The sequence below is a fragment of the Rhinatrema bivittatum genome, chromosome 16 (genome assembly GCF_901001135.1).
Source record: "Rhinatrema bivittatum chromosome 16, aRhiBiv1.1, whole genome shotgun sequence".
Lineage (NCBI taxonomy): Eukaryota > Metazoa > Chordata > Amphibia > Gymnophiona > Rhinatrematidae > Rhinatrema > Rhinatrema bivittatum.
Genome location: NC_042630.1, coordinates 30,020,810 through 30,037,336, shown reverse-complemented (window position 1 = coordinate 30,037,336; position 16,527 = coordinate 30,020,810). Strand labels below are relative to the sequence as shown.

Here is a 16,527-nt window from a genome sequence, read left to right as displayed (position 1 = left end):
TTCTATCTTATCTTTTTTTATTCAAAGTAAAAATAATCAAGATACTTTACTGAACCATGGTCTACAGAATCCAGAGGCAGAAGTTCCCCGAGCCAAGGAGCAAAAGAGGAGTCGAGAGGGGAAGAAGATGGAAAGAGGGAGTCAGGACTACTGGCTTTCAGATCCAGCCTCATTAAACTGGAAGCAAGCCAAGCCTCCCCAACACCCACCTCCACCCCTCTTCATCCCTACTCTACTAGGAGGATGGCCCATAAATGACCAAGCCACTCCTGAGAGTCATTTGTCCACCAGTACTTCTGACTGCAGGATTTGACACCTTTACCATCTCCTGGAGAAAGAGAAATACTGAGAGACTGCAAGTGACATGATGCCTTAAGTAGGTGGTTACAGTAAATCTTTTATTCTCTGTCTCCATCTGCTGATAGGGGAGAAAAATCTGTCTGGACTGGTCTGGTGGACAATAAGGAATGGGCAATTTTTAGTCTCATTCAACATGTTTTGCTATATAGTTTATATGAATTTTACTTCAATTTGTGGAGATGCAGCCTATTGTTTAGGGCAGCAGACTGAGAACTAAGGAAGTCAAGATTTAAATTTCACTGATGCTTTTTGTGACCTTGGGCAAATCACTTCACCCTCCATTGTCTCAGATAAAAGGTGAAACTACTTCTTACCTTATAATTTCCTTTCCTCTAAGGAAGGCAGGCCAGTCCACATTGGTGAGTTATGCACCCCTGCCAGCAGATGGAGACGGAAAAAAACTGACTTGCTGACATCACCAACATGCAGCCCTGCCCTGACATCAGCCTGACAATATCTCTAGAAAAGCCAAATTGTGGACAACTGATTATGCTTGAAATATCACTATTAATAGCCAATGACTTATTACATCAGCCAACTCTGAAGTACTGAGTTCAGTAGGGGCTGGTTCTTCACTTAGCAGTCCTTCAAACAACTATAAATCATCCCCAAAGAAAGGACGAACTGAAATCAAACCCAAGTAGGCAACCCAGGGTGAGATTGTGGATTGGCCTGCCTTCCTTACAAGAAAGAAAATTATCAGGTAAGAATTAATTTAACTTTCCTCTGCACTCAGGCAGGCCAATCCACACCAGTGGAATGTACCAAAGTACTCACAAAACAGGTGGGACATTGACTGTGCTCCCGTCAACACTGCCCTCATGAAGGCCACATCCTCTTGAACCATACCATCCAAGCAGTTATGCTTGGACAACGTGTGTAAAGAGAACCATGTTGCTGCCTGGCAAATCTTGACAGGAGACAACAACCAAATCTCCGCCCATGAGACCGCATGTGCTCTAGTGGAATGCGCCCCGACTTGCCTAGGCAATGGTACATCTGCATCCACGTAGGCAGCCGTGATAACCTCTTTAATTCAACAGGCTACTGTCACCCGTGACGCTGGTTCCCCTTGTGTACCTCCACAATGGAGAAAAACAGTCAATCAGTCTTACTCAAGAGGCGAGTAACCTTTAAGTACCGCACCAGATTCCACTTCACATCTAAGGCATGTGATAAAACAGAGTTGCTCACCTGTAACAGGTGTTCTCCGAGGACAGTAGGATGTTAGTCCTCACACATGGGTGACATCATCAGATGGAGCCTGGAACAGAACTTTGATCTCAAAAGAGTCTAGAGCTTTCAATATGCCCTACTGAGCATATGCAGCTGTAGTCATCACCCTGCCCCCTAGGCAGAGTCCTTCAGTCCATAATATAGCCCATACATGGAGAAATCAACTCCCAAGTGAGGCGGGAGTTGTATGTATGTAGCCTTCTAAGAGGCTCGAACAGCGCTGTACTCATACCCTAAGGATCAAGTTAAGGTTCCACGAGAGATACAACTTCTGAACCGGAAATGCTTTACGCCCAGGAGAAAACATACATCTGGATGTACAGCTAGGGCAACACCCTGCATCTTGCCTCGAAGATAGCCCAAAGCTGCCACCTGAACTCTGAGGGAGTTAAAGGCCAAATCTTTCACCAACCCTCTCTGCAAGAAGGCCAGAATATTTGCTATGGATGCCCAAGTAGGATCAACCCCCTGCTCTGTGCACCAAGTCTCAAAAGCTTTCCAGATACTCACATACACCAAAGAGGTGGAAGTTTTTCTAGCTTCAAGTGAGTAGAAATGACATCCTCAGAATATCCTTTCTCCCTTAAGCGTTTCCTTTCAAAAGCCAAGCCATGAGACAAGCGAGCCACCTGATCGGAAAATATGAGGCCTTGATGCAGAAGCTTTGGCAGATGAGCAAACCTCATTGTCTACCACTAGGTTGATCAGATCCGCAAACCAAGGCCGTCTCGACCACTCCGGCGCTAGTAGAATCACTTCTCCAGATGGATCTCTATATGTTGTAAGATTTTGCCCATCAGTGGCCATGCGGAAACACGTATAGAAGAATGCCTCTCGGCCAAGGCAGAACTAAGGCATCAACCCTTTCTGCTCCGTGTTCCCTTCTTTGACTGAAGAAGCATAAGGCCTTGGCATTTCGGTGAATTGCCATTAAATCCATGTGGAGTCTGCCCCATCTGCGACTGATGAGGCACATTGCTTCCTCCAATAACTCCCACTCTCTGGGATCCAGCTGTTGCCGACCGAGAAAATCTGCTTGTACACATTATCTGTGCTGGCAATGTGAGAAGCCACTAATAGCGCCAGATGTTGCTCTGCCCAGTGGATTAATTCCTGGGCTTCCTGAGCCACCGCATGACCTTTGGTGCCATCCTGTTGGTTGATGTAAGCCACTGTCGTCGCATTGTCTGACAAGATCTTCACTGGCTTTCCCCGCAATAGAGGTAGGAATGCCTGCAGTGCCAACTGTACCTCTCTTGTCTCTAAGCAATTTATGGACCACATGCATCCTCCGCCGCTCATTGGCCCTGCATGAGCTGGTCCTGGCATACCGCTCCCCACCCAAAGAGATTGGCATCGATGGTAACAATCATCCAGTCCGGAACCTCTGAGTCCACTGCGCTTCAACTGGTCCCGACCAAGCCACCACGAGAGACTGGACCTGGCTAACTCTGTAAGATGTAGTGGAAGTTGAAACTGCTCTGATAACCGGTCCCAGCAGGAAAGCAACGCCAACTGCAGAGACTGCATATGAGCAAACACCCAAGGAACCAGCTCCAAAGTGAACGCTATGGAACCAAGAACCTGCAATTAATCCCAAACTCTGGGCACCTGCTTCTCCAACAATCTGCGAATTCATGCCTGCAATTTTGTAATGTGCTCCTCGGTGAGAAAAACCTTCCCCACCTTGGTATTGAAACACACCCCCAGAAATTCCAAGATCTGAGAAGGGAAAAGTTGACTTTCGGACAGATTTACTATCCACCCCAGGGATCTCATGCGCTGCAGTACCAAGTCCACTGCCTACCTGCAAAGGACCTCTGACTTTGCCCAAATCAGCCAGTTGTCCAGATAAGGGGGAACCAGGATGCCCTCTCTCCGGAGGGCCGCAGCCACTATGGTGAAAGTCCTGGGAGCCATCGCCAGACTGGACGGTAGGGCGCAAAATTGAAAATGTGTTCCGAGGACTATGAATCGTAAATATCTTTGATGATCGGGCCGGATCCCTATGTGCAAATACACCTCTGTTAAATCCAGGGAAGATAAGAACTCCCTCTTGCGCACCGCTGCATTTACACAGTGCAGGGTCTCCATCCAAAAATGAGGATCCCTGAGAGCCACGCTTACTCTCTTCAAGTCCAAAACTGGGAGGAATGTTCCCTCTTTTTTGGGAACAATGAAATAAATGGAATAGTGGCCTGTTTCCCATTCCTCCAGCATCTATAGGCGGCTGATGGTTTACTGCACCACCCACCTTTTTCCCTTGTAAACACACGGGGAGACCATGAATAAGTCTCTTAGCAGACATGCAAATTCTGAAGCGTAACCTTGCCTTATGACACTTAAGACCTAGTAGTCCGACGTGATCTTTGCCTACTCCTCATAAAAAAGAGACAACTGACCCCCCTATGGCCAGAACCGAGGAGTGGGCCGGTTTTATTTATTTATTTATTTAACAATTTTATATACCGACCTTCATAGTAGATTACCATATCGGATCGGTTTACAGTTTAACGAAGGGAAAAAACTAGAGTAACACTTCATTGGGTGGATTTGGCTCCACCCCCACCCTGGCCAGAGCCATCTCTGTTTGGCTTCCGCCCGCGAAAGGACTAGTTCCAGGACTGCTGCCTCTGGACACCACCTAAAGCCTTATTCGGCTGAAAATGCCTCTTCCCTCTGAAACAAAAGCACAAGGGAAAGGACCCTTTTCCTCCTTTCGGCTTATCCTCAGGTAATTTATGATCTTTATTCTCCTCCAGATGTTTGATCAGTTCTTCCAAGTCCTGTCCAAAGAGCAGCTTTCCTTTAAAAGGTAACGCGTCCAACTGAGACCAGTTTCTCAACCAGAGAAGCCTCCTGGCCGATACCGCCGACATCATCGTTCTGGAAGAAATCCTAATGAGGTCATATAGCGCATCGGCTCCATAGGCAACCACAGCTTCCTGTTGCTCCGCCTGCTTTGCCTGAGTCAAACATGGATGTGTCTGCCTGCAACTGCTGCACCCATTGCAGTCCAGCCTTCAGCATAAAAATGCTGCACCCTGCTGCATGTATGCCAAGGGCAGACACCTCAAAAATCTTCTTGAGGTGAACTTCAAGCTTCCTATTCTGAAGGTCCTTCAGCGCTGCAGAACCAGCCAACGGAATGGTCATCTTCTTAGTAATAGCCAACACCGAGGCATCCACCTTTGGGATCTTCAGGAGTTCAAGCATGTCTTCACGCAAAGGATATAATCTTTCCATCGTTCTACCAACCTTCAAGCCAGTCTCAGAAGTATCCCACTCCCTGATCACCAATTTTTTGACTGACTTATGGAAAGGAAAAGCCTTCGCTGGACCTCTTAGGCTGTTCATAACCAGATCCACGTCCTCCTGATCTGACTCCTTTAGCGGAACCTTTATCGCACAATCCGCCAGGACATGGGGGATCAGGGGCCTCAACTCCTCCCTGTGGAAAAGACGAACCAACTTCGGGTCATCCTCCTCCACAGCCCCTCTTCTGGATCCCGTTCCACCAGAGCCAGATTCGCATCCAGAGGATCCTGTGCAGGCAGATCCCCATCCTCTGAATCTTCAGAGAAGTCATCCGCTGTGTTTGTCGGAGTAGGCATCTCCAGGACTCGCCAAACCCTCGTAGCCCCAGCAGCCTGTGATAGTCTGGACCTCTTCCTAGGTTGCGGACCAACCTCACCTTCTGCTTGGCTCTGTGCTGCTCCTTGCGGCCTTTCTGGCCAAATAAGCTGTGTGCAGCAACAGGTCAAAATTGGAGAAAAAAGTTGTGGATTCATCAGAAGCCACCCTGAGGGGGTCCTCTTCCTCCCATAACTGGAGTCCCAGAGTCACCCGGTCCTCCTTGGGGCTCATATCACCCAGGGACAGTGGAGAAGAGAAATCCCCCGCCCCGCAGGCTGTGAAGCAGCTGCGAGGGTCGACAAAATGGCTGCCATTCCTGCCTAACCGGGAAGGGGTCCGCTGCTTCCTTCAATACACCTGAGATCCTCCCAGGCCCATTCTGTTTCCCTGACTCCACCGTGACCGTCCCCGAGCTACACTCTCCCCCGAAGAAGCACTGAGAACAATATCTGCCCCGAGCCGCACAGCTTGCTGTCAGGGTGCCAGGACCATGAGTGCAGTCAGCTGCCTGAGGAGCGCCAAAATGTAGAGCCACTTCAGCTTAGCCCCTCGTGAAGCTTAAGTTCACTCACCCTCCATGCCAATTAAATGGGAAATCAAACAACAAAACTGCTCTTTTTTTTTTTTTTTTTTAACTTTACCGGAAAGGACAAAAAAGGCCAGAAAACACTTCCCTACAACTGAAGAGTGGCAGCAGGCTCTGCACGTCCTTCTGAGAAAGAGGGAACTGGCTCCACCAGCTTTCTACCCCTGGCGCTGAGGGACTGAACAAGAAAAGGATCCCAATCCCCTGCTCGTCTGCCTCAAAACCAAGAGGGATGGCCCTAATAGGACCTACTGACCTCCTGGGAGGCAATCGCAGAGGATCTAAATTTCTCTCTTTTTTTTTTAAACAAGTCTCAGAGGTTTTGCACCTCCATCATCTGCTGGAGTCAGAGAAATATTGGGGGACTGCAGGTGGCACTCCGGGTTATGTGGCAGTGTCAGTGACACTTTCTCTGACTCCATCTGCTGGAAGGGAGGCAAAACCCAGGAGTCTGTACTGATCTGGATACACATAGGGAACTGAGCAGCGTGGTTCCAAAACAGGTGGGATTCCACCTTCTTCTAAGGGTGAGGAATCTGAAGCATTCCTGGATCCATCTGATGTGCTGTGCTTCTCTGCTTCCTCCACTTTATGGCGCTTGTGTGACCTGGCCATCGAGGGTGAAGGCCTGGAACAGTTTCCTTCCTGACGGGGCCAAACAGCCCCCGCTGGGCGCCCTTTTAGAAAGGTTGGCAACCCTTTGGAAAAAAATTCCACCCAGGAGAAGTAAGCTGAATCCATCCCTGGGACCATGCCCCTGCTAAGGCCCCCTCCATGGCCCCCCCCTGGAATACCCCTATCCCTAGAAAACAAGGGGGACAAGAGGAACTGTCACTATCTAGTGCATTGCCTCTTGTGGCCCCTTCCATTGAGCCCTCACAAGGGAAGGGGGATGCTCCAACGGTGATAAAATTCTTAGAAGTCAATTCACCTTGAGCCTCTAGGCTGCGCTGACATAGGCGAAGTGATCGCAACAGCTGGCTTGCCCTTATGTAGCAAGCTGCACAAAAGGGAGGCCCTTTAATCATTTTGGATCCCGGCACCATTGCTCCAAATACCTCAGAGGGGAGAGAAAACTGCCAACTGACTTTCTGGAAAGAATAATTCGAGGCTGTGGCCTACATGTCCAATCCATATACTTATTCGCGCACATGTACTCATACGTGCTCGTGTGAAAGTTTTTCTAGGCTGTGGCCTCACCATGTGCACGAGCCCCTGGAAAACACCAAGCTGCGGCCTACTACAAGGTTCGACGGCCCTTTTTAATTACTGAGGAGCTCCTTTCCCTAACAGGGCCAGCAGTACTGGAAATCAAAAGCTCGCTCACCCCACCGTGTGATAAACACCCCAGTGCCTCCATTGACCCTGAATGATAGTGCTAGAAGTGTATCATTGGGAGGGAGGAACGGCCCGAGAAGAACAGAATTCCTCATATACCGGAGACCAGCCTTTTGTCAGCTGAAGCACAATTGGGCCTCTGGCTACGGGGTGAGAGAGTGCAAGCCTTCACCCCCAAGCTCTCCTTCTCCTTCAGTCTTTCTTCATTTTTTTGAGCTGAAACCCGGCATAAATGCCTTGACTCAAATGTTCAACTGAGGGAGAGAACCAGACTGTAATCACCACAGGAGTTCTGTTCCTTCTTCTTTTATTTTTTTTTTTAACAAGCTATTCCCATGAGGGGATATGCATGTCCACTATCTGCTGGAGATGGAGAATACAGGCAGACTGATGTTGGGGCAGAGCTATATGATGGTGATGTCAGCGAGTCTCTTTTCTCCATCTCCATCTGCTGGAAGGAGTGCATAACCCACCAGTGTGGATTGGCCTGCTGAGTGCAAAGGAAACTTATTATCTGATTCACTACAGGTTTTTCCCGTAGTCACAAAATGGAAGAAAAGCCTTAATGAATCTGGCTCTTAGACTATAAGCCTTCCTGGATAAGGAACTACCTACTGTAATCTGTACTTCTAATTTATAGCATCACTGTACAGTTGAAGTAAATCAAGCAGGACATTTTTCCAGGTGTACAGTAAGGCTCTTACCATTTTGCTTAGCTCTGATCTCTTCTTGCTTGCTTTAGGAGACGCAGCTGCTTGCTTTTTTCCACCTTTCTGAGCATGATTTCCAGCAACCTTTATAAAGACAGAATAAGTGGTGGCTGGACAAAAATGCAGACTGCATCCTTATGGCACACCAGCTACTGTAAGTTAGTGTGAAGTGCTAATTTGTGATAAAAATTAAACTAAGAAAGCTGACATGCTGTGAATCTTTGGCAATTACTTTACTTCCAACTGATCACTACACCAGGTTTCAATCTATTATCAATATACAAATTCTCAACTTAGTGAATATTGCCTATATCTCAAATAATATTGTCGTAGTTGCCATTAATCATATCACATTAAAAACACAAAAAGCATATAAAAAATATAGACTTTGGAGGAAAACACCAAATTTTATTGTTGTATGTTGCATCACAAATAATACAAAAAAAATGAGTTTTTAAATGAGTTTTTCAATTAAATACAGGATGGAGGTGGTGAGTTAATGATTACAAAACAAAATGAATTTCATGCGACACCATGGAGTGGGTCTGCTGAGTATCATATGAAACCATCACCCTTTCCTAAAAATGTTTTCATGATATTTAAAAAAAAAGGTTTTCCCTTTGTGATATGATCAATGGCAACCACGACAATATTATTTGAGATATGGGCAATATTCACTAGGTTGAGAATTAGTATAAGTGACTCTTTGGCAGACATGATGGTTATGCAATCACAAATCTGCATCAGGGCATTCTCCCTCCCTGAAGCCAGAAATCCTTGATCTTAGGTATCCCGCACTGTGAGCAGGACAGCATTGGATCCCCTGCTTACAGGCTTCACAAAGAGCAGCTGCTGGACTCCCTGCTGCTTTAATCGTTTTCTTTTTTTTTTTTTTTTTAACTTCTTAAAGTGACATAAGACAAATGAAAAATATATTTCCCCTTGCTGAAGTCTTGAATCCAGAGGCCAGGAAGGAATCCGAGGGAGAAGAGGATAGAGAATAAGGGAGCTAGCACCACTGGCTATCAAACCCTCCTCATCAAACGGGTTCAAGAAAGTGCCCCCCTGTTAGACCCTACTCAACCAGAGGGATGGCCAAGAGACCTATCAACCCATGAGCAATTTGCCTTCCCTTTACTGTCTAACTGTAGGATGGACTCCCCTACCATCTGGTGGAGACAGAGAATACTGAGAGACTGCAGATAGCACAATGCCTTATGTACTAACAGTATAGTGAAACTTTTATGCTCTATCTCCATTTGCTGGTAGGGAAGAAAAACCTTTCCATCTAGACTGGTCTAGTGGATGAAAAGGAAGAAAAACTTAACAAAATGGTTGAAAAATATCTTGACAAATGGCTACAGGTAGAGAGAGAAAAAGACTTTTTGCAGTGATGGAAAAAAGAAGACTGAGGAAATTTGCATGGTGGTGGCTGCATGGGAATGTTTGCACATGCTTAGAAAACCTGGGATTTTCTGAGCTCTGAGACAACATTTCCTTCTCGGCACCATTAGATGACATCATCCACTTGTATGGCTGATCTTTGTCTTGCTTGTCCACAGAAAACTCTGATTTATGCATGTAAATCATCTTTTGAAAATCAACCGAGGGTTGTGCGGGAAAAAGTATTCACAAAACATGACTTTGTACTTATTTTTCCCCGCATTTGCAGTAGGCATGCTAGGGGAGAGGGAGGGGAAGAGTTGGGGTGAAGAAAGGAAAATTGGTTCTTACCTGCTAATTTTCGTTACTGAAGTACCACAGATCAGTCCAGACAAGTAGGTTTTGCATCCCTACCAGCAGATGGAGGTGGAGAACAAAAATTTGAAGCACTGCTACATATCTGAGGGTGCCACCTGCAGTCCCTCAGTATTGACCTGTACCCAAACCATACGTAAGAGTGAACACTACTGAACTATCCCCTGCTTTCCCAGGGTGAACGTCAAACCAGGGGTTGGAGCTCCCAGAACTGGAACTCCTACATGAACCCCAAGGAACAACCAAACATGGAAACCCTTTTTAGGCTCTGACTATAAATATACTGAACACTCCAAATACTAACAGCACAAGTTAAATCGGTCTTTCGTAAATCAGGGGTAGGGCCTCTGGTCTGATCTGTGGTACTTCAGGAATGAAAATTAGAGGTAAGAACCAATTTTCCTTTCCTGTTTGTACCCCAGATCAGTCCAGACAAGTGGGATGCAGCAAAGCACCCCTACACTGGGCGGGCATGCAAAAGACTCACTCTCAATACACTCTCATTGAAACTCGGCTCTCCCAGCGCCTGAACATCCAACTGGTAATGCCAAGGAGAAAGTGTGCAGTGAAGACCATGTAAAACACCCGACAAGTCTCTTGTGGCAACACTAACTGACACTCAGACCAAGTAGAATGTGCTCGCAGCCCCTCTGGAACCTTTCTGTGTTTGTAAAAGTAAGTCGAAATAATAGCTTCCTTCAACCAACGAGCAATAATGCCCTTTGCTGTCTTACATCCTTTCTTTGGCTCGTCAAATAATACAAATAGATGATCTAACCGCCGGAAACTGTTGGTGAGCTTACGATACCGCAACAGCACCCAACGACCATTCAACAAATGCAGTTCCCTTGCTTCTGGCATTTCCGAAGACCAATTCAGAAACACAGGAAGCTCCATTGACTGACTGAGGTAAAAAGAGGAAACCACCTTGGATAGGAATAAGGGTACCATGAGCAAAGACACACTCTCTACAGGACAAAGCCTGCAGCTCCAAAATCCTTCTGTCTGAGGAAATCGCCACCAGAAAAACAATCTTCAGGGTGAGGTCCTTTAGAGCACCCCAATGTCTCCAATGGAAAACCACAAAGCACTTGCAGAACTAAGGTCAAACTCCATGCCGGACACACACTTCACACCAGCGGCTGCAAATGCTTGACCCTCTTCAAAAATTGCACCATATCCGGATGCAATGCCAAAGACCTCCCTTGAAGTTTACCCCGAGACACCCCAAGGCTCCTACCTAAACCCAAAGGGAATTGTAGGCTAAGCCTTTGGACAATCCCTGATGTAAAAAGGCCAAAATATGTGGTTTCCCTACCAGTAATGGATATAGGCCTTCCTCCAAACAGCAAGTCTCAAAGTCCCTCCACACCCGGACATAAGCCATAGATGTGAACAGCCTCCTGTCCCAAAGAGTAATCCTTTCGGCTTTGAGTAATCCTTTCGCCTTAACTGTTGCCTCTCAAAGGCCAAGCCACGAGACAAAAGTGATCTGCCCAATCCGAGAAGATAGGACCTTGCCTTAACAGACCCAGAAGATGAGCCAATCTGAAGGCCCTGTCTACTGCCAGATGAATCAGATCTGTGAACCACAGATGCCATGGCCTCTCTGGTGCCATGAGAAACACCCGACTCAGATGACTCTCAATGCATCTCAAGACACGGCCTATTAACAGCCATGGGGGAAAGACATACAGCTGGAGCCCTGCTAGCCACGGAGGAACGAGAATGTCTAGTCCCTCAGCTCTGACCTCTCTTCTGCGACTGAAAAACCATGCCACTTTGACATTTCTCCACGACACCAACAGGACCAGCTAGGGGTTGCCCCAGCGAACCCAAATCAAGTCGAAGGCCTCCACTGACTACTTCCATTTCCCGGGTCCAACTGTTGCTTCCTGAGATAGCCCGCTTGCACATTGTCCATTCTGGCTACTTGTGAAGCTGCTAACCCTCCAAATGCTGCTCTGGCCAGACAAAAAGCTCCCGAGGCTCCTGAGCTATGACGTGACTCTTCATGCCACCCTGCCGATTGATATATGTCACCGTTGTTGCATTGTCCGAGAAAACTCTGACCATACACCCTCGAACCTGAGAAGAAAAAATACCAACGCCCTGCAAACCGCCCTCATTACCAAACGATTGATAGATCAGGCTGCTTCCATAAGTGACCACCGACCTTGAGTCATACATCTGAGACAGACCGCCCCCCCAACCACTGAGACTGCCATCTGGGTTCACCACTACCCAATCCGGAGCCTCTAGATCCACCCCCTTCTCCAGATTGTGGTGAGACAGCCACCATGAGAGACTGGATCTGGATTCCCCCTGCAGTGGTAAAGGTCGCTGATACTTCTCTGACAACAGACTCCAGTGGGACAGTAGAGCCTGCTGGAGAGGTCAAAGATGGGAAAACGCTCCTGGACACCAAATCCAGTACTTGTAAATAATACCAGGCCTTGGGAACTGGCATTCTCAAGAAATGCCCTATCTGAGACTGAATTTTCACAACTCTCTCCTGGGTAAGGAAGACTGCCCACCGGGGAATTGAAATGCACCTCCAGGTAGCCCCACGACTGGCTCGGCACCAGATGGCAATTGTCCAAGTTTATCCCCCCATCTGAGTGACTATAACAACTCCATCACTCGATGCACCGCCTAGCAACATTCCCCTTCAGACTTTGTTCACACTAGCCAGTCGTCCAGATAAGGGAGAACCAGAATCCCTTCCCTCCTTATTGCCACTGCCACTGCCACCACCACCATCACCTTTGTGAACGTATGTGGAGCTGTGGCCAACCTGAAGGGAAGGGCTCGAAACTGAAAGTGCTGCCCCAGCACCATAAACATCAAAAACTTCTGGTGTGCCAGGCAAATGAGGATATGCAGCTAGGCCTGCATTAGATCTAGGGCCGCTAGAAATTGTCCTTTCCGAACTGCAACAATTACCATCTGCAGCATCTCCATCCAGAACTATGGGACCCACAATGCCATGTTGACCTTTTTAAGGTCCAAAATGGGACAGAATGTACCTTTTCTCTTAGGAACCACAAAATAAATTAGAGTACCTTCCTTTTCCCCTTTCTGAAGGCAGAACAGGTACAATAGCTTCCAGGCTTTGTAAGCACAGCAAAGTATTCTGTACTGCCTCTTACTTGGCTCGAGATACGCAAAGGGACGCCATGAAGACATCCCGTATTGGACACGAAAATTCTAAGGTGTAACCTTCTCTTAACATCTCTAGAACCCACTGGTTCAAAGTGATCCTGGTCCACTCCTCGTAAAATAGGGACAATCTTCCTCGTACAGCTTCGACTGAAGAGTGGACCGGCCTGACTTCATTGCGAAGTCTTATCACCACTGGCCCCCTGATGGTCCCCTTCCCTGGAGGTTCTATGGGAACCCTGAAGGGACTGCTGTCAACCAACAGCCTGCTTCTGCCCTGCATTCGAGGTCATCTTGCCTGGCCTAAAACGCCTCATATTCCGAAAACAGGCTGTGGCGGAAAGGTCTTCCTGACAGCCTTCTTCTATTTTTTTTTTTATAACTTTTTTATTAAAGGAAAGAACAAGCAAACACTGTGGTACAAATACAAAATATACAAAACTCGTACAGGATGTATCAAATGCACAAAACAGCAAATAAATCAGTAAACAAGTACTTAAGCAAGTACATGATAGAATATAGCAGTAAAGTCCTCTCCTCTCATTTTTCATGAATTATTACAACACACTCATTCAAACCCATTCACACTACACATCCTGAGAACTAAACAGTCAAAAAACATTGATAGTCATGGTTCGAAAAACAGTCAGGTAGTCAACGGTGTGTATTTACAATATTTGCAGAACTTTGGACCATAAAAGAAAATAGTTTTTTTCTTTTAACAAAATTGCAGGATACCCACTGAAATTATTATGGTATAAGCGCTCCATAGAAGCATGGTTTCTAATTTCTGACCTCCAAATTTCTATATTAGGTAACATATCATTATGCCAGGTCAATAAAATAACTTTTTTAGCCAAGGTCATTGCTATGCTCAACAATTTATTTCCCCCTGCCAGTAATTTCACAGTGTCTTCAACAGAGTAAAAATACAACAATCGGTCTGCCCCTGAAATGGTAACATGTAATATCTGATTCAAGTAAACCTGCACTCCTCTCCAAAAAGTATTATATCTAGAACAGCCAGAAATCATATGACACAGGTCTCCTGGGGCGATATGGCATTTTAAGCTAGTGTCAGATGCCCAGAGTTTCATTTTAGCTCCCTTGGTTCTGGTTAAATAAACCCAGTAGAGAATTTGTACCTCCCATAAATTAGCCACTTTTAAAAGGCAGTACAGCATGGAAAAAGCAGATCTAAAGTCTGAAACTGTGAGTGATGTTCTGAGATCTGCACTCCACTGTGTTGCCAATTTAGACAAACCATGTAAAGGAGACATATCATTTATATGCATCATCCAAGAGTGCATTTTGTTAAATTTAGAGATTGTTTCAAAAAACATTCATCTTGGTCTGTAAAAACAAGGGCTGCTAAATTCTCTTTCCCCATTGAGAAGCAATAATATTTGGATTGGAGGTAAGCAAAAAAATCTGTTTTGGAAATATCCCAGTCAGATATTAATTGTGCAAAAGAATAGATCACTGTAGAATCTGAGTCTACTAACTGCCCTATGCAAAACAAACCCTTAGCTTTCCATTGTTTGAATACTCTGTAGTCGGGTCCACTAGGAAAATCTGGATTTCCCATCAAACTAAAAAAGGGAAATATAAACAGTGATCATTTGTTCAAAAGTCTCTACTACTTCCACGTTTTATGAAAAGCCTGAAACCAGAAACCCCATTGGTAGGGTAGTAATTTTGCAGGAAGGCAACAATGCAACAGATTGATTGGTTCCCATGGTGCAGTTAACTCTGCCAGAAGGTGATCAGGATCAAATAAGAAAATTATTCCTTACCTGCTAATTTTTGTTCCTGTAATACCAAGGAACAGTCCAGACAGTGGGTTATCTCCCCCTTCCAGCAGATGGAGTCAAATAGAACTTTGAAGGATGCTTCCTTATAAGATAGTGCACCCTCTACTAATCCTCAGTATGGAGTATATCAAAGCAAAGAGGAAAATCAGGATGGATCAAGAACAATAGAATTAAGTAACAAAAAACAGTGTGCAAAGGGCACAAAACAGTGTCAAACAACAAACTTGCAGAATGAACCATTAACCAGCCAAAGGAAAAAAGGCACTGAAGAACAATTTGAGCAGAGAGGCAATCCCAAACCCAATAAACAGTCAAGGAGGGCATCTGGACTAATCCTTGGTACTACAGGAATGAAAATTAGCAGGTGAGGAATAATTTTCTTTTCCCTGTATGTACCAGGATCAGTCCAAACAGTGGGATGTACCAAAGCTTCCCTACGTAGGGTGGGCCCCGGAAAGCCCTGCTCGAATGACCCCAGAGCCAAAGGAGCCAAAAGTAGGCAACTGTATGTGTAGATGATAATGACGGGCAAAGGTATGTAACGATTTCCAAGTTGTCGCTCGACAAATCTGGAATGAGACCGACTGCATCTCCGCCCAGGAAGCAGCTTAAGCTCGAAGAGAATGGGCCTTGACACCCACCGGAGGTTGTCGACCCGCTCCAATGTAGGCCACCGAGATCGCCTCCTTCAGCCAGCGAGCAATGGTAGTTTTCGACGCCTTGGTTCCCTTTTCGGACCATGCCAGAGAACAAAAAGATGGTCCGACAAGCGAAAATCATTAGTGACTTACAGATAGCAAATGAGGATACGCTTGACACCTAGCTTGCGTAAATCCGCCGATGCGTCCGCTGAGAAGGACGGAAGCTCTACCGTCTGATTCAAGTGGAACTCGGAAACCACCTTGGGCAGAAAAGCAGGCACAGTGCGCAAGGAAACTCCCAAATCCGTAAAACGAAGGTAGGGCTCTCTGCACGAGAGTGCTTGAAGCTCCGAGATTCTGCGGGCAGAACAGATAGCTACCAGGAAAACCGTCTTGAGAGTGATATCCTTGAGGGTCGCAGAACGCATGGGTTCAAAGGGTGGTCCGACCAAGATTCGGAGAACGAGATTGAGACTCCACGAAGGATAAAGAGCGTGGACCGGGGGTTTCACGTGCTTCACCCCCCTGAGGAATCGGATGATATCCGGGTGAGAGGAAAGGGAAGTTCCCTCTCATTGATGAAGTAGAGAGCCTAGGGCAAAGATTTGCACTCTCAGCGAGTTTAGGCCAGAACCTTGTCCAGTCCCTGTTGAAGAAAAGATAGGATCTGAGCTACCGAGGCGGTCCATGGCGACACAGGTATGAAGGCACACCAGTTCTCAAAAACTTTCCATACCCTGATAAAGGAGATGGAGGTAGATGTCTTTCTAGCCTTGAGAAGGGTCGAGATAACAGCCTCTGGGTATCCACACCGTCTCAGCCGGTGCCTCTCAAAAGCCAGGCCGCAAGACAGAAGCGATCGGCCTGGGCGAAAGATACCGGACCCTGATGCAGCAAGCGTGGAAGGTGACCCAGACGAAGAGGTCCGTCCACTGCGAGGTTGATCAAGTCTGCAAACCACGGACGACGGGGCCATTCCGGTGCCACCAGCATTACCAGACTCTGGTGGGACTCTATTCTCCGGAGCACCTTGCCCACCAGAGGCCAAGGGGGAAACACGTAGAGGAGAACGTGACGGGGCCAGGGGAGGACTAAGGCATCCAGTCCCTCTACGCCGTACTCTCTTCTGCGACTGAAGAACCAAGCTGCCTTGGCATTCCGGGAGGTTGCCATTAGATCCAGATAGGGGGTCCCCATCTGTGGAACAGGAGATTCACTGCCTCCTCTGAGAGTCCCCACTCTCCGGGATCTAGATGTTGACGACTGAGAAAGTCGGCTTGAACGTT

General features: G+C 46.8%; 1 protein-coding gene across 4 annotated transcripts in view; it reads right to left on the bottom strand.

The window, feature by feature from the left end:
• Nucleotides 1–16,527, bottom strand: part of HORMAD1 (HORMA domain containing 1) — a 227,635-nt gene that overhangs the window by 43,796 nt on the left and 167,312 nt on the right. For 3 of the 4 annotated variants that reach the window (XM_029581602.1, XM_029581600.1, XM_029581601.1), the window contains one exon: nucleotides 7,861–7,950. The exons of the other annotated variant lie outside the window; for it this stretch is intronic. In XM_029581602.1, coding sequence (XP_029437462.1) covers nucleotides 7,861–7,950 — 90 coding nt within the window. The remainder of the gene's footprint in view (nucleotides 1–7,860; nucleotides 7,951–16,527) is intronic. 4 annotated transcript variants of the gene reach the window in all.